The 27015-nt window shown below is 32.4% G+C and overlaps 1 protein-coding gene across 8 annotated transcripts in view; it reads left to right on the top strand.

Annotated features, from left to right (window-relative positions):
• LOC132727883 (uncharacterized) overlaps positions 1 to 23036 on the top strand; it is an 80973-nt gene extending 57937 nt beyond the window's left edge. For 6 of the 8 annotated variants that reach the window (XM_060713479.1, XM_060713478.1, XM_060713481.1 and 3 more), the window contains 18 exons: positions 49 to 131; positions 1990 to 2221; positions 3178 to 3269; positions 4576 to 4795; positions 6366 to 6451; positions 6772 to 6955; positions 8203 to 8288; positions 8799 to 9009; positions 10769 to 10854; positions 11365 to 11575; positions 13865 to 13959; positions 15036 to 15255; positions 16625 to 16716; positions 17052 to 17271; positions 18320 to 18459; positions 19480 to 19560; positions 20006 to 20152; positions 20715 to 23036. In XM_060713479.1, coding sequence (XP_060569462.1) covers positions 49 to 131; positions 1990 to 2221; positions 3178 to 3269; positions 4576 to 4795; positions 6366 to 6451; positions 6772 to 6955; positions 8203 to 8288; positions 8799 to 9009; positions 10769 to 10854; positions 11365 to 11575; positions 13865 to 13959; positions 15036 to 15255; positions 16625 to 16716; positions 17052 to 17271; positions 18320 to 18459; positions 19480 to 19560; positions 20006 to 20152; positions 20715 to 20750 — 2522 coding nt within the window. In that variant the 3' untranslated portion in view covers positions 20751 to 23036. The remainder of the gene's footprint in view (positions 1 to 48; positions 132 to 1989; positions 2222 to 3177; positions 3270 to 4575; positions 4796 to 6365; positions 6452 to 6771; positions 6956 to 8202; positions 8289 to 8798; positions 9010 to 10768; positions 10855 to 11364; positions 11576 to 13864; positions 13960 to 15035; positions 15256 to 16624; positions 16717 to 17051; positions 17272 to 18319; positions 18460 to 19479; positions 19561 to 20005; positions 20153 to 20714) is intronic. The other 2 variants (XM_060713477.1, XM_060713476.1) reach the window with 2 other exon arrangements.
• The last annotated feature ends 3979 nt before the right edge of the window (positions 23037 to 27015 follow it).

The following is a 27015-nucleotide window of genomic DNA, read 5'->3' as shown; positions in this document are numbered from 1 at the left end:
ATTTTTTGAAAGCTGAAGTTTTTTTACAAAGGGTTGTTTGGTTTTCAGTTGTACAGACATCAGAACAGTGTGAGTTATGTAAAGAGGCTATCAACATGATGAAGTCCTACATCACGAAAAAATCAACAAGGGTATACATGTTTTGTATTCATACACTTGTAATAGAAATATTTAAAGTGGAAAGGTCTACAATGGGCACAAATTCCATAATATATATATTGTTTTAAATATTGATAAAAACAATAGAAATGTATCATTTGGATATTCTCATGAAATGCTGCTGGAAAAAAAATGTCAGTCAAGTTCTACTTGATGTAAATTTATGTGATGAATAATAATATATTGTTTAAAAAAAAATTATCTGCTATATAAATGAATGTAATATTATTAGTTATAAAGATCGTTGACAGGTTATATGGCCCTATATAAACGGGTATTTGTAAATATAACCCGAGCCGTTAGGCGAGGGATATATTGCAAACAGCCGTTTATATACGCCATATAACCTGTCAACAATCTTTATAACAAATTAATAATACAGCAAGCATCATTTTTAGAGAAAAAAGTAAGATTACTTCATGAATCGCCATCAGCCGTGTATATAAAACTATATAAATGTCACGACTATCCAATGAAAAATGACGTTACAAACGTGCAGTATTATAATGGATTATGTATCTCTGTCTTGCCAACAACTTCAGTGTATAATTCTTTTATGATTTCTTTCTAAATACTATTAAGAGTATTATTTACTATTAATTCATTGTATTACAGACCTTTCATTATAGACCTCTTCACTTAAATAATTGCTAAAATGTATATGACTTTTTATTAGCACTTTTCCCAAATATCTAATAGCATTAGACCGTGAAAGTTAAAGCATTGTTTAAATTGTTCTCTTCTTTCAACTTATTTACCCCAACTCACTTTTATCCTTATGTAAACAATACGTCAAAATGATTGAATTGAATAATATATGGTGGTTGATGTAGTAATTTTAAGAATTAAAGCTCAATGAAGCAATCTTTTATAACTAAAATGAGCCGCGCCACGACAAAACCAACATAATGGTTTGCCACAACAGTGGAATTCAGAATTCTGCGCATTTGCAGTATGATTCATGAATTCCATTGTATTGCGCTTATTAAGACCCTTATTAAATAAGTAAACTGATAGCGAACACTTCCCAATATCTAATCAGATGCGCGGATGCGACAGGCTTTTCTGATCCCATACTTGTTCGCAAACGCCATTAATGTTTTGGTGGTTTGTAGTGATTAAGGCTCAAATAGCCTTTTACGAATGTTTTGCAATTCATGATACTCCTCAGCAGTCATGTATTGTTACCTTTAGCATTTGAATTAAAAAAGAATATTTTAAAATGATATAAAAATAAAACAGCAATCACTTACTTGTTAATTTATTAATTTCCCTTTCTGATTATCGGCCAACTATTTCACTAAAAAAATTCTAAGTCATTCAAAGTAATGTAATGTATGATAGTATAAAGATCACTCTCATATCTATTTGCCATTTTTAATGGCTCCAAATCTGAGTATGCCAATGAGCATCTATTTTTCGTAATTTCCACTTTAACTACTTTACATACAACTTGTGACTTTTATTGCTCAAAACTGTAAACAAAGCAAATGAATCTACAGTACTAAAAATTTAATTAATACACTATTTAGTATTATTCATTTAATGTCTTTGTGATAGTACAAGTTTAACCCTTGTTGGTTTTTTGAAGATTGCTGCAATGTAAATTTTAATGGGGACTTAAATACTTTCCTGCAATTAAAGACATCTTATGAGACCTTAAAAAATAAAAAATATCATCGAGTCATGGGAGGTAATAATACAAGGGCATCTGTGGATATTCAGTTTTGTTATGTAAATTTGTATAAAATAGTTGTTTATGATGAAATAATATTGATCAGAATAATTGTTTATGATTAAATAATGTAGATCTGCTTCATTTTATTGTAGGAGGAAATTAAGAAGGTTGTAGAAACATTCTGTACGAAAGTTCCGTCTGTATTTAAATCAAAGTGTGATAATCTGATACAACAATATGGAGATATTATCATTAACTTACTGGTACAAGAGGCTGATGCTGAAAAGATCTGTGAAGAAATTAAACAATGTGTTGCATCTATATCTGACATTATGTCACCATATGATACACTTCCTATTGTACAACCTGTCAGTAATGATAAAGGTAAAATTATACTCTTTCTTATGTATTAATTTTTTTAAACCTAATTACTCAACCTTAACTTCTATTTACCAGATTACAGTACCTCAGGTATTACTGATTTGAATATTTCTTCATATTATGATATCCTGCTACTTTGAAATATGTTACTGAGTATTTATCATTAAATATGTACCACCCTTTAAAACCAAGTATCACCCAAAACTGCCAAGTACCACATCTTTTAAACAAGTGTTATCCCATACAGTCAAATACAAACTGTACAAGTACAAATTTTTGACAATGGTGTGCCACCCTTATTATTAAGTCCTTCCCCTTACAACAATGTTCTACCTTTTACAACTTGCAAGCAAGTACCGTCCCTAACTTCTGGGTACCACCCTTTACAATCAAGTACTATTTTATTAGAACCAAGCATCACCCCTTTCAACCAAGTGCCATCCTTTACATATAAGTACCTCTCCATACAACAAGTACCCCCCTTTACAACTAAATATATAATCTCTTACATCTGAGTACCACTCCTTACAAACAAATACCACCCGTACAACCAAGTATCACCCCTAACAATCACGGCAAACCCGTACAACCAAGCACCATCCCATAAAACCATCTCTTACATCAGAGTACCACTCCTTATAACCAATACCTCTTTTGCATTCAAATACCACCCATTAAATTCTCAAGTACCATCCTCAACATCTCAGTGCCACCCCATAGAACCAAGTTTATCCTTTACACCTGAGTACCACCTTGACAACCAAGTACCACCCTTTAAAACTAAGTGCCCCACCTCTAAACCAAATATTACTTGATACAACCAAAAACTGCCCTTATATCCAGGTACCATTCCTTATTACCATGTATCATCAGATACAATTGCTACTACAATTAAATAAAAGTAGTATCCACTCATTTGAATAATTTAATATAAAATGCATTATTTCTTGTATTTTCAGTGTCAGAGAAAGCAGGTAATGTGGTAGAATGTGAGGCCTGTAAATACGTCATGAACTTCTTAGATAAGGAGTTACAGAATAATAAAACTGAGGTAAGTAAACACTTAGTGTTATCTGCTACATTTATAATTAAAATGTGTATTTTGTGAAATATATACCCTATTTCCATAGTTCCAGTGGCATGATTAAGTTACACCAATTGTCAGTACATATTTTCTTATTGTTTCTTACCGGCTAATTAACAGAAACTGAAAGTTGAACTTGATTTTTTGAATTCCTTTAGTTTATAGAAATTTATTCTACTGGTCGGAGACCAACAACCGGACACTTTTTGAACATTTTTCCGTACAGATTTCATAATTTTTAACCTAGAGAGTGTCCGGACAGATATGTACATGACATGATTTAATTCAGATAAAAACTTGGGTGTTTTGATTTTTGATTTTTAACATGATGTACAATATTTCAGCAACAAATGCTGAAGTTTTGGGTATTCTATTGTTTACTCTGCAAATGATTACAGCTGGTATATGAGGTCAGGCATTACTTTCTTGACCCCCAAATTTCAATGTCAACATTTTTGAAATAGACATTAAAATATTACCATTTACGGAGGTTGAAATAAATTTATTTACTTAATTTTAGAAGAAACATGCATTTATTGTTGATAAAATAGTGACTGACATCCACTGATAAAAGAAAATACTAAATTAAGCATTTTCGGGGCCATCCGGATTTGGTGGTTGTCCGGTTTTGGCGGTCCCCAACCAGTATAGTTCTATTGCGTTAGAAGCTATAAGCTTATTGAAACACTCTCGAATCCACTCCTGGAACCAACCAGTACTATGCAATGAATGTAAAGTTTCTTGCTCAAGGAAACAACTGCCCCTGACGGGATTTGAACCCACGCGGTCAGCAATTCTTAGATAACTAGTCTGAGGTGTTAACCACTCGGCCATGCGGCCACTCATTCTACATAATGCTTGTGCCTGAATTCATGCATGGAGATGCACTCCACCAGTAAACCCAGAAATTTGCTGCATGAATTTAACAGTTTGTAGTGACTTAAAACCAAACCAAATAAGCCGAAAACTTGAGCAATTCTCTATCAAATGCCCTTTACTGCTATTAGTTCGAGTCTGTTCAAGGTGTTGAATTCTCATATGTAAGAAACCTATCCAGATAGCTTGTAGTAAGTCAGTGCTTTTATGCCGGTACTCTTTGTGATGCCACTAAATGCCACTCAAGGTTGTATGCTACAAGTATACCTTGAATGGTGCTACACGACTGAAACAATGTTAATGTGACTTAATCCCAACCACCCCCCACCCCTCCCCTCCTAAACATTGCCCCATACTATTTATTTAACATTTAAAGCATTGACTCTTTTGCATACAGGAAAACATTAAAGCAGCATTGAAAGAGATCTGTTCTAAGATGCCCAGCGAGATAAAAGACCAGTGTACAAAGCTTGTTGATCAGTATGCCCAAGCAGTAATCAACTTTCTGATAATGGATATGAGCCCAGATGAAATATGCAAGGCTTTAAGCCTCTGTGATTCTAAAGTTAAACAGCTTCCTAAACCAGTACATGTTAAATTACTGAAAGATGCCAAAGGTAATAATTGTTACTATATACAAATACATGGAAGATTTATTGCATCATATTTACATATATGGAAGGCTTTTGCATCAAATTCTTATTTATGAAAGATTCATATAGTCATCGAAAAAAAGATTCTTAAGATCATTGTTACATCATTGGATGTGTTGATACTTGACACATCATAATCTCATTTATAGTAGAAACATGACATCATATTCACTTTTATAGTAGAAACATGACATCATATTCTCATTTATAGTAGAAACATGACATCATATTCTCATTTATAGTAGAAACATGACATCATATTCTCATTTATAGTAGAAACATGACATCATATTCTCATTTATAGTAGAAACATGACATCATATTCTCATTTATAGTAGAAACATGACATCATATTCTCATTTATAGTAGAAACAGGACATCATATTCTCATTTATAGTAGAAACAGGACATCATATTCTCATTTATAGTAGAAACAGGACATCATATTCTCATTTATAGTAGAAACAGGACATCATATTCTCATTTATAGTAGAAACAGGACATCATATTCTCATTTATAGTAGAAACATGACATCATATTCTCATTTATAGTAGAAACATGACATCATATTCTCATTTATAGTAGAAACAGGACATCATATTCTCATTTATAGTAGAAACAGGACATCATACTCTCATTTATAGTAGAAACAGGACATCATATTCTCATTTATAGTAGAAACAGGACATCATATTCTCATTTATAGTAGAAACATGACATCATATTCTCATTTATAGTAGAAACAGGACATCATATTCTCATTTATAGTAGAAACAGGACATCATATTCTCATTTATAGTAGAAACATGACATCATATTCTCATTTATAGTAGAAACATGACATCATATTCTCATTTATAGTAGAAACAGGACATCATATTCTCATTTATAGTAGAAACATGACATCATATTCTCATTTATAGTAGAAACAGGACATCATATTCTCATTTATAGTAGAAACATGACATCATATTCTCATTTATAGTAGAAACATGACATCATATTCTCATTTATAGTAGAAACATGACATCATATTCTCATTTATAGAAAACTTGTGACACGATATTTACATTTATGGAAGGCATGTGACATTTATGGAAGAAACATGACATCATATTCACTTTTATAGAAGACGCATGACATCACACATCATATCAATCAATATTTATTTGTCTGTCTAGTAAATGTACAGGTTGAATTAAAAATGAAGTTGGTATATGTATTTCCTATGTTGCCATGCATCGTCATTTAGCATAACTTAGTCCAGTAAAGCTGTACAAATATTATTTCTGAAAATGATTTGAAAAAAAGAAAAAATTCAGTTTTTAGAAGTTGATATATTGATCTCTTGACTTTTTCCAGAATTCATATGAAAATTTTCAATTTTTCTATTAATCAGTACTTGTAAGCTCCTATTGAAATACTAAGAAATAAAAAAGTCACACTAAGTTATTTAATTGGGAGCTAATTATTTCCCAGACCAAAGATTTTTACTTTAATACCAGACGTATGTTGTTTTTTTTTACTTTAAAGGAGCTGTTGCTGGCCCAACAGAGTGTGAAGTTTGTAAAATTGTTTTGAAAGTTGTTGACACCTTCCTTGGAGAAAATCGAACAGAGGTAAAAAAAAAATTGTTTTATTGATCTGTGTATTTATTTTCCAAAAAAGCAAAACAAACTATAGCATAGTCTGGGTAGTTTGAAAGGTGTGAAGAAAATTAAAATATATATCTTGTGCAAGTAAATCTAACACTGGTTATTTTTTTATTATTTTGTGCAAGTAAATCTAACACTGGTTGTATTTGATTCATGAAAAAATAACTTATCTTTTATTAATCACTAAAAGGTACTTCCATGGTAGTAGATTAAATGAACTATTGAACTTAAAAAAAACTAAACTATTTTATTCAATTGTCTTATAAACAGGCTTTAAATTTCAGGCATCTATCAAAGAAGTACTTGACAGAGTATGTAGTGCTCTCCCAGATACAATCAGCAGTGAATGTGAACAACTAGTGAACACATATAGTGATGTGTTGATTAAATTGTTGTTACAAAACTTAGACCCTGAAACCATCTGTAAACAGATAAAACTATGTACAGCACAGACAAGGAAAACAGAAGGTAAACACAGTCAGTCACTTTGATTTTGTCATGTATATCGGTATGCCTGCTTAATTTAAACAGAACGAGAATTAGTTCTACAAACAATGGGTTTATGAGTTGAATGCTGTCATGCATTTTATGTACAAGACTTGTTAAGGTAGATAAACTTGCTGTATATGTTGCTAATGCTAATAGCATTGTCATATAGATAAACAGATAAAAAGATGTTTGTCATAAGTATAAAATGAAAACTGTGTTGCATTTCTAAATATTTAACATCTTTAAAGATGGACAAAGATATAAAATCAATCACTATATATATTCAAATCTGTATTAACAATGTTACTGATTCAAAACAAACAACTGCCACATATTAACAAGGTTGCTGATTTAAATCAAACAACTGTCACACATTTTTGTATGGGTTTGTATCCAGTTTGTATTGAATTGTTACATTTTATGGAGCTATCCTGTGTCATTACAGGTGATCACTTGAACATCGCAGATTGGACTGTAGACTGATAATGTTTTATAAGATATACCATAACCTAGTTGCAATAAATCTCCCAACTTATGTTCAAACCCCACATAGATTAACCAGACATATGCATCCCTTATCCCTACGCCAAATACAGGTATCCTCTGACTACCAGAAGTACTCTTTCTTCCCTCATAGCATTATACTATGGGATAAACTTCCTAGTAACATTGCCACCCTGCCCAACCTGAGTCAGTTCAAACAGGCAGTGGTGGGTTTGCAGTACTAGTCTTACTCCCAGTGTTTTAAAACTATTTTATCTCTTATCATCTTGTTTCACTATTAACATTTTAACCATGACTAGAATACATTTTCAGTCTCACCTTCCAAGCATGTCAATGTTTGGACTTTTCTTTTTAGCTTTTCTTTTTACCTTTTACTGACAATCCGACGTGCACTAAATTCCTGCCTTTAACACTTGTAAGAGGGGTTGGCAGTATCCAGAGATATATTACAGAAAGTTGGTGGTCAAACCAAAAGGTCAGAGGTCATGCACTCTCAGTGCCTTAGTTCCTGCACTACTGACAAGAAATATGTGGCAAATATGACATAAAATTTACCCACCAGGGAAATTGATTCTTTCCTACTTTATGCAGCTCATAGTTTTTCCCTGTGTAATGTACCTAAAACAAGGCACTGAGTGGGTAAATCTGTTGTAAAGACAAACAAAGAAGATGACATGTTATACATACATGTACTATTTTAATTACTTTATTTTATTTTTTAGGCACTATAAAAGCAAGTGTTACATGTGTGATATGTGAATTTGCTCTCAAAGAAATAGATGATTATCTCAAAGGGAACAGATCTGTGGTGAGTATAGAATAAATTATAAATGCTGACATGTTTTAATAACATGTATCTGCTATAATTTTGTTGTTAAATGTGATATATGTGTTACATTAGAAGGTGTAAATTCTGAAGAGTATACAAAAATCATGTCATTTATTAGAAGGCTACTGATTTCTAAATTACTTAAAAGTTGTTATATACTCACTGTAGCTTTAACTCTATTATTGTATTTACTAACAGATCCCTATGCTGATTGATTGTACATAAAGATATTAAACATAGGCTATCCATCTAGTTTACATAAGGTCACTCAGTTATTCCATGGACATGCCTTTAATATTGCACAACCAGGCATGTACAGTCTTCTTTAATTAAGCAGTGAATAATGAAAATTGATGAGACTTTGAATATTCCCCTCTAAAAGATTGTAAAGAATAGTTATTGAGATTTTCTTATTCAAGAAAAAGTTGTTTAAACAAAATAGCATACTCAGTATTTTAATAAAAAGTAAGGAACTTGTTATAATTTCAGGCTGCTATTACAACAGCTTTAGAGGAAGTGTGCTCATTGATGCCTGACACTATAACGACAGAATGTAAAGAATTTGTTGACAAATACAGTAAAGTAATCATCAGTCTGCTTGTACAGAATATAGATCCTACAACAATCTGTACTAGAATTGGACTGTGTACAGGAAAATCTGTCTCTTCGTTAGAGAATATAATACCACTGAAAACAAAGGGTAGGTATTAGAAACGATTTTTTTGTTTCTTTTAGGTACATAGTATCTTATATCCTTCTAATACATTTTCTTTGAACTTTGCAACTAGTGCTAATAATTCACTTTAAACTTCACACATCTTATAAAGGTTATTACAGTTCACTGCCAAAGATCCCTAACTCTAGCCCAGAATATGGTTAAATTATTTTCCTTTATAAACTTGGAAAAATTCCTGATTAATTTATTTTCAGCAAGATCAGTTTCCAAAACTTGCTTTGTGAACATAGACATTTATGACTCTGTGTGTATTTTTAGCTCGACTATTCGCAGAATAATCAAGCTAATGCAGTCACCCATTTGTCGGCGTCCCTGTGGTTAAGTTTTTGCATGTAAGCTGGTATCTCCATAAGTACTGAAGGGAATGGATTGAAACTTCACACACTTGTTCTCTGTGATTATCTAAGATGATTGGCACAAGTCCCATAACTCTGATTTGCTTTTTTACATAATTATGCCCCTTTTTCGACTTAGAAATTCTTGGTTAAGTTTTTGTGTGTAAGCTGGTATCTCCATAAGTACTGAAGGGAATGGATTGAAACTTCACACATTTGTTCTCTGTGATTATCTAAGATGATTGGCACAAATGTCATAACTCTGATTTGCTTATTTACATAATTATGCCCCTTTTTCGACTTAGAAATTCTTGGTTAAGTGTTTGTGTGTAAGCTGGTTTCTCCATAACTACTGAAGGGAATGGATTGAAACTTCACACACTTGTTCTCTGTGATTATCTAGGATGATTGGCACAAGTCCCATAACTCTGATTGCTTTTTTACATAATTATGCCCCTTTTTCGACTTAGAAATTCTTGGTTAAGTTTTTGCGTGTAAACTGGTATCTCCATAACTACTAAAGGGAATGGATTGAAACTTAACACATTTGTTCTCTGTGATTATCTTAGATGATTGGCACAAGTCCCATAACTCTGATTTGCTTTTTTACATAATTATGCCCCTTTTTCGACTAAGAAATTCTTGGTTATGTTTTTGCTTGTAAGCTGGTATCTCCATAAGTACTGTAGGGAAAGGATTGAATCTTCACACACTTGTTCTCTGTGATTATCTAAGATGATTGGCACAAATCCCATAAATCTGATTTGCTTTTTTGCATAATTATGCCCCTTTTCTACTTAGAAATTCTATGTAAATTTTTGCTTGTAAGCTGGCATCTCCATAACTACTGAAGGGTTTGTACCTTTTCCGACAATTTTATGTATTCATACAGGTAAGCATTATTATACTCACTGAAACACCCTTCATATATGACAAAGATATTAAATCAATCACTATATATATTCAAATCTGTATTAACAATGTTACTGATTCAAAACAAACAACTGCCACATATTAACAAGGTTGCTGATTTAAAACAAACAACTGTCACACATTTTTGTGTGGGTTTGTATCCAGTTTGTATTGAATTGTTACATTTTATGGAGCTATCCTGTGTCATTACAGAAAGTTGGTGGTCAAACCAAAAGGTCAGAGGTCATGCACTCTCGGTGCCTTAGTTCATGCACTACTGACAAGAAATATGTGGCAAATATGACATAAAATTTACCCACCAGGGAAATTGATTCTTTCCTACTTTATGCAGCTCATAGTTTTTCCCTGTGTAATGTACCTAAAACAAGGCACTGAGTGGGTAAATCTGTTGTAAAAACAAACAAAGAAGATGACATGTTATACATACTATTTTAATTACTTTATTTTATTTTTAGGCACTATAAAAGCAAGTGTTACATGTGTGATATGTGAATTTGCTCTCAAAGAAATAGATGATTATCTCAAAGGGAACAGATCTGTGGTGAGTATAGAATAAATTATAAATGCTGACATGTTTTAATAACTTGTATCTGCTATAATTTTGTTGTTAAATGTGATATATGTGTTACATTAGAAGGTGTAAATTCTGAAGAGAATACAAAAGTCATGTCATTTATTAGAAGGCTACTGATTTCTAAATTACTTAAAAGTTGTTATATACTCACTGTAGCTTTAACTCTATTATTGTATTTACTAACAGACCCCTATGCTGATTGATTGTACATAAAGATATTAAACATAGGCTATCCATCTTGTTTACATAAGGTCACTCAGTTATTCCATGGGCATGCCTTTAATATTGCACAACCAGGCATGTACAGTCTTCTTTAATTAAGCAGTGAATAATGAAAATTGATGAGACTTTGAACACTCCCCTCTAAAAGATTGTAAAGAATAGTTATTGAGATTTTCTTATTCAAGAAAAAGTTGTTTAAACAAAATAGCATACTCAGTATTTTAATAAAAAGTAAGGAACTTGTTATAATTTCAGGCTGCTATAACAACAGCTTTAGAGGAAGTGTGCTCATTGATGCCTGACACTATAACGACAGAATGTAAAGAATTTGTTGAAAAATACAGTAAAGTAATCATCAGTCTGCTTGTACAGAATATAGATCCTACAACAATCTGTACTAGAATTGGACTGTGTACAGGAAAATCTGTCTCTTCGTTAGAGAATATAATACCACTGAAAACAAAGGGTAGGTATTAGAAACGATTTTTTTGTTTCTTTTAGGTATATCAGTATCTTATATTCTACTTGGCAACTAGTGCTTATAATTCACTTTAAACTTCACACATCTTATAAAGGTTATTACAGTTCACTGTCAAAGATCCGTAACTCTAGCCCAAAATATGGTTTAATTATTTCCCTTTATTAACTTGGAAAAATTCCTCATAGCAAGATCATTTTCCAAAACTGCTGAGTGTATTCAATTGAAACTGGGTGAAACAATGTTAAGTGCTTTGTGAACATAGAAATGTATGACTCTTGTGTGTATTTTTATTGAAATCTTTCTCTTAGATGTACATTTTCTATGTTTGAATGCATAATTATCAATGCTCTTGTTTTATAATCAAGCACCAAGAATTGTGCTGTCCCTCTGGTAACTTTTCTTAATGTATAATTATTTATTATGCCCCCATTTTGAAGAAAAGGGGGTATATTGCTTTGCACTTGTCGGTCCGTCGGTCCGTCGGTCTGTCGGTCCGTCGGTCCGTAGACCAAATGGTTTCCGAGTGATAACTAAAGAACCCTTAGGCCTAGGAACTTCAAACTTGGTATGGTGATTGGTCATGACCAGTAGATGACCCCTATTGATTTTGGGGTCAAGGGGTCAAAGGTCAAGGTCACATTGACCTTGTAAGCAAAAACGGTTTCCAATCAATAACTAAAGAACCATAAGGCCTAGGAACTTCAAACTTGGTATGGTGATTGGTCATGATCAGTAGATGACCCCTTTTGATTTTGGGGTCAAGGGGTCAAAGGTCAAGGTCACATTGACCTTGTAAGCAAAAACGGTTTCCGATCAATAACTAAAGAACCTTAAGGCCTAGGAACTTCAAACTTGGTATGGTGATTGGTCATGATCAGTAGATGACCCCTATTGATTTTGGGGTCAAGGGGTCAAAGGTCAAGGTCACATTGACCTCTTGGGTAAAAACGGTTTCTGACAAATAACAAAAGAACCCTTAGGCCTAGGAACTTCAAACTTGGTATGGTGATTGGTTATGACCAGCAGATGACCCCTATTGATTTTGGGGTTAAGGGGTCAAAGGTCAAGGTCACATTGACCTTGTAGGTAAAAAGGTTTCCGATCAAAAACGAAAGAACCGTTAGGCCTAGGAACTTCAAACTTGATATGGTGATTGATCATGATCAGTAGATGACCCCTATTGATTTTGGGGTCAAGGGGTCAAAGGTCAAGGTCACATTGACCTCTTAGGTTAAAACGGTTTCCGATCAATAACTAAAGAACCCTTAGGCCTATGAACTTCAAACTTGGTATGGTGATTGGTCATGACCAGCAGATGACCCCTATTGATTTTGGGGTTAAGGGGTCAAAGGGCAAGGTTATATTGACCTTGTAGGTAAAAATGCTTTACAATCAATAACTTAAGAACCCTTCTGCTAAGGAACTTCAAACTTGGTATGGTGATTGGTCATGACCAGCAGATGACCTATTGATTTTGGGGTCAAGGGGTCAAAGGTCAAGGTCACATTGACCTTGTAGGTAAAAATGGTTTCCGATCAATTAACTAAAAACGCTTAGGCCTAGGAACTTCAAACTTTGTATGATGATTGGTCGTGACCAGCAGATGACCCCTATTGAGTTTTGGGTCAAGGGGTCAAAGGTCAAGGTCACATTGACCTTGAAAGTAAAAATGGTTTCTGATTAAAAACTTAAGAACGCTTAGGCCTAGGAACTTCAAACTTGGTATGGTGATTTGTCATGACCAGCAGATTACCCCTATTGATTTTGGGATCAAGGGGTCAAAGGTCAAGGTCACATTGACATTGTAAGTAAAAACGGTTTCTGATCAATAACTTAAGAACGCTTCGGCCTAGGAACTTCAAACTTGGCATGGTGATTGGTCATGACCAGCAGATGACCCCTATTGATTTTGGGGTCAAAGGTCAAGGTCACATTGACCTTGTATGTTAAAACAGTTTCTGATCAATAACTAAAGGACCCTTAGGCCTAGGAACTTCAAACTTGTTATGGTGATTGGTCATGACCAGCAGATGACCCCTATTGAGTTTTGGGTCAAGGGGTCAAAGGTTAAGGTCATGACCAGTAGATACTTGATAACCCTTATTAATTGTTTGATCACTGGGTCAGAAGTCATGCATAATAACCTTATCACATGACTAAACTGGCTGCAGATAGGGGGCATACATGTTTTACAAACATATCTTGTTTTTCTTAATTTTATATTCAATATATTTGTCAAATGTAAATGATGAATATTATTTGTTATTAATTTAGTGCTGGGCAACCTGAAATCAAGTGTAGTTACATGTGAAACATGTAAATATATTATGAGCTATGTGAAGACTTTACTGAAGGACAACAAAACAGAGGTGTGTATTTAATAGTGATATTGTTTATATATTTGTGATTAACCCTTTAAGTGCTGGACCCGAAAGCATTAAGTCTTTGCGACCAGTATAGAGCCAGGCCAGCCTGCGCTTCCGTGCAGTCTGACCAGGCTCTATACTGTTGGCTTACAAATTTTAAATATTCAAATTGATATCCCTAAAATTGATAATGGACAGTCCCAAAAATGGAAGTGGGACAAGTCCATTTAAGATATTCAGCATGTTCAGGGTTAAGATTGAGCACAACCTGTTTCATGTAGCTAGTCTAAATACAAAAATTGTTTTATATGTGAAAACTTTGTATACATGTACTTGAAATGTGTTTGTTTGACTAAACACCTGATTTTATAAATATACTCAATGGTGTTATTATAATTATTAAAATAGAAATTCCAACAAAAATGTAATATTCAGTACTGATTGTAATATATGCAGTCATGTTCTAATTTCAAACTAAACATTTGTTTTACTTGAAAAAGCAATATAGTTAATATATCTGTGATAGAGATTCAACATAGAAATTATTGTTTCATTGGAATCTTGCCGGGAAAAAACTGATAACAAAAATATTTTGAGAATATGATCACTTTCTTTACATGTAAGTATGAAACAGTTTGCAAGAAAACCATAGAGAGATTTTTTTCTTCTTCTTTTTTCACACATTGGTCCAAAAATGCTTAAAAGTCTTAAAAACAATTTTCGCATATATTCCAAGAATTGGCATTGTTTATTATATAACATCATTCTGTGCGTGTGAGACATAGCTCTTTATTTGTAAATATATCATGTATAAATGCAATTGTTATACATATGAGCCAGGTCACAACAAAAGCAGCATAATGGGTTTGCGACCAGCATCAGCACAGTCTGATCAGGATCCATGCTGTTCGTTATTAGTTTCTCTACTTGTTATAGGGTTTGTAAGCGAACAGCATGGATCCTGATCAGACTGCACAGATGCGCAGGCTGGTCTGGATCCATGCTGGCGCAAACCCACTATGTTGGTTTTGTCTTGACGTGGCTCAGTTTATAGTAAAACGTATTCCTTTGTTTGGCAGGCTGCAGTTCAAGAAGCTCTGGACAAAGTATGCAGTTATCTCCCTGCACAAATATCAGATCAGTGTACAGCTTTTGTGAACGAGTACACAGATATGGTTGTTCAGCTTATAGCCAATGATGTCTCCCCTGACCAAGTGTGCACTGCTATTGGACTGTGTTCATCAGGGAAAAAATCTCAGTGGGGAGCATTTGTTAAAATCCTTCCTGATAAACAGAAAGGTATGGTATCTTTGTTTTAGCTGACAAGAGCACAACACTGGTCTTTATTGCAGTACACTCCTCTACACTGTTCTTTAAATGACTTCTCCATATAAATTTTACACTGGGTGATTATGATCAAAACTTCATTGAAATGTGCCATAGATTACCCTCATTCAAACTTGGTCCATGAACAAAAACTTGAGATATACAATGTAGTAAAATTGAAAGAAGGTTTGGGGCATACATGGGAAATTTGTTCTCAGTATATGCAGGTTAATGGGTAATCTGAAGAGAACAATTTTTTTGTTTTCTTTTGTATATATTTCGTTATACTGTATGGCCTTTATAACTAATAATACAGTAGCATATTTATAATACTTAATAACTAGGTAACATTTGTAGTATTGTTAACTGGTTTAATTATTTAAAGGAGAAGCAAAATTAAATTACCATTTAGTTATTGCCATCTACCATGTGTAACTTGCCATAACCACTGTATGTCTAAATCTCCCATATGGCTTTATGGGATGTTATCCAGTTAGTTTCTGGAAGATCATTTATTCTACCTTATTACTAATATGTCTTGAAATGTTAATGGTAAGTCATGAATTCTACCCAGGTGTTTTATATAGCCTGAAATAGTTATTTGACGTCATTTATTCTACCTTCATATTATTGTGGCTTGAAATAATTATGAGAAGGTAAGGAATTTACCTAGCTGTTGATAATGGCTTGACATGGTTATGAAAGGTCACTTAGACTATCCAGGTACTTTATGGCCTGAAATGGTTATGGAAGGTCATTAATTTTACCCAGATGTTTATATGGCCTGAGCTTGTTACAAAAGGTCATTGATCCAGCCTGAAACAGTCTACTTAGGTATTTTATAGGGCCTGAAACAGTCTACTTAGGTATTTTATAGGGCCTTAAACAGTCTATCAAGGTATTTTATACGGCCTGAAACAGTCTACCAAGGTATTTTATATGGTCTGAAACAGTCTACTTAGGTATCTTATACGGCCTGAAACAGTCTATCAAGGTATTTTATATGGCCTGAAACAGTCTATCAAAGTATTTTTTTTATATGGCCTGAAACAGTCTATCAAGGTATTTTATATGGCCTGAAACAGTCTCACGAGGTATTTTATACGGCCTGAAACAATCTACCTAAGTATTTATAGGGCCTGAAGCAGTCTACCTAGGTATTGGATATGACTAAAATATATTATAGGTCTAACCACTTTTTAACATGGCTAGATTTAAGATTGGCTAACAGGATATCTTTCGTTTATTGTAGCTAGAATCTGATCATATGACCTTTGATAATGTAACTATACAAAATTAGAATATTTAATATATAGATTGATACATGTATTTGTTAATTTAGAAAATGGAAAGCTGCAGTCAAGTATAAAATGTGTGATCTGTGAGTTTGTGATGTCCAAGTTGAAGGATATACTAAAAGACAACAAGACTGAGGTTTGTATGAAGTATAAAATACAATATTTTAAAATATTTAAAGCCTTTGTTCTGCTTTGAATTCTTATTAGCAATTTTAAGGGATACTATATTAAAATATTGAAATTTGAGAAGTCAGCAGTGCTGGGGATATATCCAAGCACTTGGCATCCGCGCAGTCTGATCAGGATCCATGCTGTTCGCTTACAAACCCTATTACAAGTAGAGAAACTAAAAGCGAACAGCATGGATTCTGATCAGACTGCACGGATGCACAGGCTGGTCTGGATCCATGCTGGTTGCAAACACACTATGTTGGTTTTTTCGTGACATGGCTCAATTTATTTATTTGACAGGCTGCAGTTCAAGAAGCTCTGGACAAAGTATGCAGTTATCTCCCTGCATCAATTACAAATGAGTGTACATCTTTTGTGAACGAGTACACAGATCTAGTTGTTAAGCTTATAGCCAATGATGTCTCCCCAGACCAAGTATGCACTGTTATTGGACTGTGTTCATCGGGGAAAAAATCCCATTGGGGAGCATTTGTTAAAATTCTTCCTGATAAACAGAAAGGTATGGTATCTTTATTGTAGAGATTTAATTTTGATTTTACAAACCTGATGTGGGCAACACATAAGGTCATGGGTTTTAACGTTCTTATAATACTGCATGTTTGTGACATTACTTTTCATTGGATAATCGTGATGTTTATATAGATTGATATACACATGGCTGCTGTCAATTTATTAAAAAAAACTCAGTCTTTACTTTGAAAAAGGCAGTTTGGTGTATTATAAATTTGTTATTAATTCATATATAAACGGTTGTTTGCGATATAACCCTCGTCTAGTGTATTGGGTTATACATGTATTTCCAAATGGCCATTTATGTAGGGTCATATAACCTGTCATAAATCTTTTTAACTAATTATATATCCGAAGTCAGTGAAAAAAAGCATGAAAACAGTTGATTATACTATATTTTATTAAAACTTCAGGAGGTAATTTTAGTATTAACCTTTATAATAATACAGTTTTTTCCCAGTCTATGTGTATGAATGTTTTGGTGCTAACAATCTAAATTTTATGTTACACACAAGACTGCAGGTCAAAGGTCACATTGATAAAATATGGGTGTATTTATGTTGACTGATCTTCAAAGTAAAATTTGATGGCTTTTGAAATTACTGTGCAGTAACATTTTCCCAATTGGAAAATAAAAGTTTGACCAAGGTCTGTGTCACATAAACATGATACAAAAGATGGAGAATAGTTCCTCTGTTATAAATTAGTACAATATTTAAAGTCTTTATATATGTACATGACTTATACTAAGAAAACGAAAATTTCATTGATCTTTTCAACAATGTAATACAGCTTTGATGCATTAAAACTTTGAATATGACATTAAAGTTTTGTCATTTCTTTAATTTCCTCATTAGTTTTGAATATGACATTAAGAGTTTTGTCATTTCTTTAATTTCCTCATTAGTTTGAAATCGTGATTTTATACAATGTTATATGCCTGTACTCTTTTTATGTTTAGACAACTCTCAGTTAAGTTGTTGCAGTAACATAAATTGATTTGTCTCCCTTTGATACAAAATTGAATATACTTGCAGCAAAGTCAGATTTTTGTGGGCCATGTAAGTTTTTGGTGGATCAATTGCAAGAGTTTTTGAAGGAGAATAGAACAGCTAAAGAAATTGAAGAATATATGCGTAAACTTTGTGATATATTACCAGATACTGTTACAGCACAGGTAAAATTCTTGTTTTATATATACATCAAGGTTTATGTTTGTTATTTTGCTATAAATATTAAGAGGATATTTTTTCGTTTGCGTGAAATATGGAATATATTTTCATGAAACATGATAAAATGCCACATATTTTCACGAGCCGGTACGGCGAGTGAAAATTTGTGGCATTTTATCATGTTGAGTGAAAATATATACCATATTTCACAAAAAAACAAAAAAATAACCTTTTTATTTAATTTCATTATCAAAGAAAATGGTAACGAATCCCCTTGCTTGCTACCAACTGCAATTGTACAGCGCGCAGTAATTTATGCGTAAGCACGCGCTGTTTGGGGCTACATTGTGATGTCATGTAAACAACTCTTTACACGTCTGTACAGCGTTAATTACTGAATTAAAGATATTGGTGTTCAGATTAATTTTCTTAGTTAGACCATTTTCTATCATGCTAGATAGTTTTCAAAACAATATTCAAGAAAAAGTTGTTTTGTATTTATCAGATTTTTCAAACAAAACGGCGAAAGAAGTCCCTTAAAATAAATATGAGTTTTGACTCCACCCACTTTCATATTTATATTTCATATTTATTTTTAAAAAATATGAAATATATTTGACTGATATAGCACCATATTTCATGGGTAAAATTAAATAAATGTGTATATATGCATAAAGGATAAGAAAAAATGGAGACAAATGTTTGATTTTTATATTTTGAATTAAGATAGTACCCTTCATTTTTATTCTCTTTAAGTTTGATTATGTATAGATCCTGTCTGATTCTGATTATCAGATTAGTGGACTCAATAAATATTTCACCACAACATATTTGTTAACAAAAGAGCACATTTACATATTTGTGGTTAAATCTATCGTTATTCAAATAAAAGGTCAAAGTAGGGATCTATCAATTCTGTCTGTTGAATATAGTTGTATTCAAGAGGTCTTGAATGTCAGTATGGTATGTGAACTAACATTAACAAAACATTGCTTTTACGTACATAACTGCTAACAATTTTACAGTGCCATGATGTTGTAGACCAGTACATTCCAGCCATACTGGATCTCATTGGACAAAATCTTAAACCAGAAGAAATATGCAAGGTAAAATATTGTATACTTTTGTTTAAACGATAATTATACAAATATTATGTTATAAATTGTTTTCAAAATTTAAAGGAGAGAGATACGGAAATTTAGATATTTAGAACATTTTAATAACTTAAGCTTAGATTTTTATAAAAACATAAATCACGATCTGATACAATGAAATAAATGCATTAAATACTTTAAAGTAGTAAGTAACAGTTTGTTGCAAGTTGAGGGTAAAGAAAGATGAAGTTAAAGAAGATGGTTAGTGGTCTGTTATATGGTTAAGAATTCTTGGGCCAAGCTTGCAAGCTTTTTAATCACGGGAATATGGCACTACTTTGAAGTCTGCTTTTGCCTAAAATATTTCATGGATGAGTGCCTGAGGTCCTTGTCCAACAGTAAAGCTGGTGTAAATATAAAAAAAATGTTAGCATGCTAATGATTAACTATTTTACAGCAACTTGGATTCTGTAATGCCACAGTAGCCCAGAAGAAGGATGACAAAACTTTGTTCTTTAAATCTCACAAACTGGTTGGGACAAACAAATGCACATACGGACCTGCCTATTGGTGTGCTAATAAAGACAATGCTGCCGAATGTAATGTAAGTATAATGTATATATTGTCCTTTTGTTTAATTTCTAATCTTATGGAACAGAACATAATGAGCCATATTGTCCTTTTGTTGAACTATTACTCTGCTGGAACAGAAAATGATGAGCCCTTGCCATCTGTATAGATCCAGTCCAACCTTGTAGCTCAATTTTAGTATTTTGTTGATGTTATTCATGAAAATACAAATGGACAGTTCCAAAAAAAACAGATGGCAAATGTATTACATAAATTCAGTATGTGAAGGGTCGATACAAATTAGGGCTGGGAACGAATAAGTAATTTGATGTTTGAATATTCTTTTACCATATTCGTTTTCCATATTCAAATATTTGTTTTTACAACATTTGTTCCAATATATCTCTTTGACATATACATATCCGAAATTGATTGTGTCGAATACAATATTGATAATGGACTATTCCCAAAAGGGAAGCTGGACAAGTCCATTTAAGAAATCCAGCAGGTAAAGTGGGTAGAGTGTTAAATATTTTTAGCAAAATTTATATCAGTATTTTTTACTTGTATAGAAATGTTTGCGTTTTTTCTTGCAGGCAATGGAGCACTGTTTGAGACATGTGTGGAACTAAAGTCCATCAATATTTGTATTTTGAAGATTCTCCACATTATTCCAGCATAACTAACTTACTTTGAAGTATTCACCTAGGTTGTCACATTATATGAAAGGGAAAAAGCAAAATAAAACATAGAATAAAAATTGTTATCAAAATATTTATGTTCCTAAATAATAAAAGTATATGGTAACCAATGATTTATCAGAAAAAAAGACAAGTTTGATTTTTTCTTCATTTTTTGTTTCATTTGTCAGGATTGTGTTTTATTATCATTCCATAAGTGTACAAAATATTTATATTACAATTCTCATGAAGCAATATAAAGGTTGATTGTAAAGGTTTGTTATATATCATCATGTAGATAGGATACATAAGTATGCTTTGATTTATTTTCAATGCAGAATATTAGTTTGTATGTCAACATTAGAAAACAAACAAAAAATCTTTAGGGTTTCATGGCATCATTTTCTTGATTGAAATGTAGACATTCAATTTAAACATCAGGTTATTGCCATCAAAGTTAGCCAAGTGTGATTTAGAGAAATTTAGTTTTAAATAGCTTTGATTCTTTATAATATTGATAAAGTGGAACAATTGGCACCAGTTAAACCTTGATACTTGTTTAAAGACATACTGTAATGAATGTTCAATCAGAAATTTTAGGTCTGACTTAGAAATGATTTTATGTCTGCTTAGTTGTAAGATTGTTGTATGAAATTTAGTGTTTAACTACTTACTATGTCTAAAAAAAAAAGAAGTATCAAGGGATAATTTAATTTGATTCCTTATAGAAAAGCTTCTAAATGTGCAATTTGAATATTTTATTTTAGTTTCCTCATGAGCTGTATACATTTTGTTCTGCATAATTTTTTGAAAAATGAAATATTTGATTTATATATGTCACTAGCTTGTTTTATTTATAGTAGTTAAAAATAGTTTAAAACTGGTATGTGATATATGTGCACAGTTTATTCTAACATACTTCAAAATTGGATATTAACAGTAAATGGTTAAATGATATATTTGATATTGTGTTTGAACATATAGGCATATATGTGATATTTTACTGAGATAACTTGTATGACTAATATAAGTTCATGATATATACATGTAATGTTCTATGTTGTCTGTAATACATGTTATGTAACATTTATGTTGTTATTGAATTGATAGAACCAGCATGATTTTTTGCTCTTTTTTCTACTACAACAATTTTTTTTAAAGAAAAATTTCAAAAAAAAATATTGAAATATTATTTTCAGAATCACAGTTCAAAATACCTCATTTAAGTTTATAAGACGTAGATATTTTTTCCAGTTTCATTTATACGGCTAATGTAGTTATCATAATTGGCAGAACACATTAAATAGCAAGAAATGTAGCTGAAATTTTCGCAAATCATGAAACAAGATGATAATGTATTAAACACTCTTTCTTTACATGCTATTAAAATAATCTTTAAAATTGACATTAAATATTTATAATGTCATTTGCTTTTGTAAATTTGCTAATGTACGTCAAAGTTTAATAGCATTGTCATATTGAATTATAAATTTTATTCTCTTTAAACGATAATGGGCAATACCATTTAAATGTTGTAAAAAAATAATAGCGAGAGTTTTGAAAATATTTTAATTAAAAACGTATGATATGAGAATAGGAACCTGTTATGTTCAGTTATAATGTTAATTAGATAAACATTAACACATTAAACTGCTCAATATGACATGACAAAAATAGATCAAGATGAAAATTTGTTGATTTTTTTTGTAAATTTTAATTGATTGTGTCAAAAGCTTGCAGACTTTGTTTTCTGAGTTTATAAAATGGCATTAGAATTTATAAGCATGTAAACAGCTGATGGGATCTGAAGATTCGAGATGAAAAAAATACTAATGTATCTTTGTTGTTGTTCATTTTTTATTTCTTTGTATTTATGATGAAGAAAGACAATGTTGCATTAATACATCTGATGTTAAAATGTTAGTCTGTATGGAAACATGTTCATTTTCTAAATTTTAACCCTGTGTAACAGTGTGGTTTTAAGATTTATATAGAAGTTACAAATAAAGGGAATTAAACATGTAATATGATCAAGTTAACAGCTTTGCAGAGGTATGGGTGTTAAAATTATTTTACAATTTATAACCGGTACATTGACGATCTTTTCTCTCATTTTTTTTTCTTTTTGTATATTTTGTTCCTTTTCTCAGATTTTTGTACATGGAGTTCAATAAACTCTTTGATTACAATATAGATAACCAAGAAGAGATTAATATGTAAAATAGCTGTGTAAAATTTCTTTAATGACAATTGTAAATAATTATATTTAAATGGTTTAAGATTTTTAACCAGGTTTTCAATTTTGAAAATCCTGGTTATTAGATTGGGGTATGGCGGGCGGATGGGCGGATGGGCGGGCGTCAAACGAAATTGTGTCCGCTCTGTAACTCTTCAACCCTTTGAAGAATTTTGATGAAACTTCAGACAAATGTTTACCACATCAAGATGACGTGCAGAACGCATGTTCCGCATGGCTGGCTCCAAGGTCAAGGTCACAGTGACATTAACAATTGAAAATCCTGTCCGCTCTGTAACTCTTCAACCCTTTGAAGAATTTTATGAAACTTCAGACAAATGTTTACCACATCAAGATGACGTGCAGAACGCATGTTCCGCATGGCTGGCTCCAAGTCAAGGTCACAGTGACATTAACATTGAAAATCCTGTCCGCTCTGTAACTCTTCAACCCTTTGAAGAATTTTGATGAAAAAAACTTCAGACAAATGTTTACCACATCAAGATGACGTGCAGGAACGCATGTTCCGCATGGCTGGCTCCAAGGTCAAGGTCACAGTGACATTAACATTTTAAAAATCCTGTTTACATGATTTTAACTTGAAATTGTGTCCGCTCTGTAACTCTTCAACCCTTTGAAGAATTTTGATGAAACTTCAGACAAATGTTTACCACATCAAGATGACGTGCAGAACGCATGTTCCGCATGGCTGGCTCCAAGGTCAAGGTCACAGTGACATTAACATTGAAAATCCTGTCCGCTCTGTAACTCTTCAACCCTTTGAAGAATTTTGATGAAACTTCAGACAAATGTTTTTACCACATCAAGATGACGTGCAGAACGCATGTTCCGCATGGCTGGCTCCAAGGTCAAGGTCACAGTGACATTAACATTGAAAATCCTGTTTACATGATTTTAACTTGATTTGGCAGTCAAAGGTCATATCATCTTTGGAGGTAATTTAAAAAAGATATGATATATTATTTCATGTCTACTTTGTAACTTGTTTTTCATTATACAGAATTATCAATATAATTATAGTGAACAAATTCTTCTGTGCTGAACTCGTCCTACATTTCTCAACGGATTTTGTTCAAACTTTCACAGAAGCTTTGTCATCAAGCACCCTGGCACATATTGTCGGGGTTTTGTGATTGGATAGTTTTTTGACCTAATTATGGCACTTTGTTTTTTTCCTTATACTAATATTTATATGAACACTTCTTCAGTGGCAATTCCTCCTACATTATTCATGTTTTACATTGCACATAGTTACATTGTTTGTTGCTTGTATTTGTATTTCAAATACAACATATTTATCTACAATGGTGATAATTGAAAACCTGGTTTCATGGCATTGCCATGTTTCTTGTTTTTATTATAAGTTATTATATCAAAACCATGAAAAAACGATTAAATATTGAAGGAATGTTGACTGATAGATTGTGTATGCAAGATTGATTTATTGATGAAAGGTTTGGCTGTGAGGATAAGGTTCGCTTCTTACATGGCTGGTTCGGACTGGATCATACTATATTGTGATATTATAGTATGTCCTAGGTTAGATCAAGAGTAATTGCAGGAACATGATTTATATATATTTATGTCCCTGGTGAAAGTAAGTGTAATGGGAATGTGTGAGTGTATTTTGTATAAAAAAAAATTAAAAAATATTTGCATACTGTTATATGATACTGTTTATATCTATAAACATGTGTACAGTGTTTTCAGGCAAGGTCAAATATGAAATAAAAGAGAATAAACCTCCGACATAAGGAGTAAAGTATTGTCCAGTAGCTAGGTGGTGGATACTGTTTTACTCTACTCTTGCCTTATAAAATAAACATGTATTATTAAAGAAATCCGGAAAAAAGGAAAGATTTTTATGTGTAGTTTTGAAGTGATAATGAAAGAGTTCTTTTTTAACTTTCTGTCAAGCTTCATGACGTTTACCTTTCTAAATATATTTATAATGGTATTAAAGCTTGAAACATTATGATAACAACATTATCAATATCCAGTATGACGTCATTTGTATGATGTCACAAAAGTTGCACCGAAACAAATTGTTGTCCACTTTTTATATGTATATATTTTTCAGCTTCGTTGTTTGCTTCTTTTCATTAATAAAAATATTTTCTTAACATTTTTTTGTTCTACTTTGCTTTATTAAACGCCGAAGACCTTTGGGACGTATATAGTAGTATGGCGTTGTCCGTCCTTCTGTCCGTAGACATTTGAATTCCGCAGCATAAATTCTGAAGAATGTCAGTGAGTGTGTTTATATTTGGCATGTAAGTATGCTATATCAATAAGTAATCAACTTATTGTTAATAGAGTTATGCCCCTTCTTAGGTAAATTTTAAGTGAAATTATTGGTTTCCGCAGCATAACTTTTGAAGGATTTCAGTAACTGTGTTTATATTTGGCTTTAAAGTTTGTGATGTCGAAGCTCTGGTAAAGTTCGATTTTGGCTGAAATCAACAAGTATAAAGTTATGCTCCTTTTAAAGCAAATTTATGGTTGAGATATTAGTTTCCACAGAATAACTTCTGAAATATTTCAATGTTTGTGCTTTTGCAGTCAGATGAATCTATTAGCGGAATTTTAGAAACTCCTCTAGATGCAATTTCTAAAGAACTCACAATATCAGAAACAAAGCATTCATCTGAACCAGTGTATATTGTTGAATTTTAACAGGAGTACTTGTGTATTAATATTCCATCAAAATAGTTATACATATGAAATACCAAGATCCCGCCTGTCAATATGGACATATTTTGCCTTTCTAACGCTCTCGGTGTGAAATCTCTTATTGAATATCATTTTTTGGAAATATGAAATTAAAATGGAAGCATTTGATGTAGTCAACTCATTATCAATAGAATAATATTGGTTTTAGCAGAGTGGATTTCAATCACACTGTTGATATCTGACATGCAAATAATAATTTTATGTTACATGTATATCAAAACACAAGTTTTGGACGATTTAACAAATGGCTCGTTACATTTTTCCCAGGAAAAACTGAAATTATGTGTATAGGTTTAAATGTGTTTATATAACTTGTTACCTAGGAAAAATATATTATATTTTTCTTTTACATTTTATGGAAAAGTCATAATCTCAGCCATGGTGCATTTTTGTCCTTGATGCCTTATTGTAAATTTACCACTGGGCGTATACTTCCCGCCCAATGTGGAGCATGGTAAAGTTTCAATACAATGTCTGTAAAATTGCAGTGAATACTTTTTAATACAAGCTTACAAATTTTTGTCGCTAATAATATCGTAATTGATATCGTCAGGGCCTTTCAAATATACACATGCTGTACTTACAATAAGCAGTTTCCTATTGGTTAAAGTGTCCGTCAACCCGGGATCGTGGGTTCGAACACCATTCAGGAGCAAAGTTTTGTCAGTCCAGAAAGTAGACGTGAAGACTGTTTATGTAATAGCTTCAACAAAGAAGCTACTTTTATTTACTAGCTTACTAGAATGTCATTCAACAAACAGAAATTTAGAATGAAGTTGTGTATTTTCCTTTTTTTCGGTTTTAACACAAAAATGTGTTTTCCTTGGTGTTTCCTTTGTTGTTCAGGATACATGATTCACTTGATGTGTCTAACATTTACAAAACTAGCTCTTATCAATTTTAGTTTTATTTATCTTATCTCAAATGAGGACCTGCTCAATTTTATGGAGATAATAAATATGTTCCTTTTTTACCACACGCGCTTAACATGAAAACCATTCACCACGAGCATGTGCGATGTATTCATACGCTGGACCACGGCTGTTCTTTCTTTTGTCGTCTTGCTATCGTTTTTATCTAGAAATATTCCAGATAAAATGTTGCAAAAAGCAACACGTTTATAGCCTAGAGTGACCGCCGTGCTTTCAGTACGGACAAGATGTAATGTCCACGCTCACGGGCAAGTGAAGTTGCGCCATAGTTTGCCATGGTGTCGTAAATGACACT

Source organism: Ruditapes philippinarum, unplaced genomic scaffold (assembly GCF_026571515.1).
Source record: "Ruditapes philippinarum isolate M1 unplaced genomic scaffold, ASM2657151v2 ctg84_1_1_1_1, whole genome shotgun sequence".
Taxonomy (NCBI): Eukaryota; Metazoa; Mollusca; class Bivalvia; order Venerida; family Veneridae; genus Ruditapes; species Ruditapes philippinarum.
The sequence above is the reverse complement of the archived record's forward strand: the minus strand, read 5'-3'. Positions and strand labels throughout refer to the sequence as shown.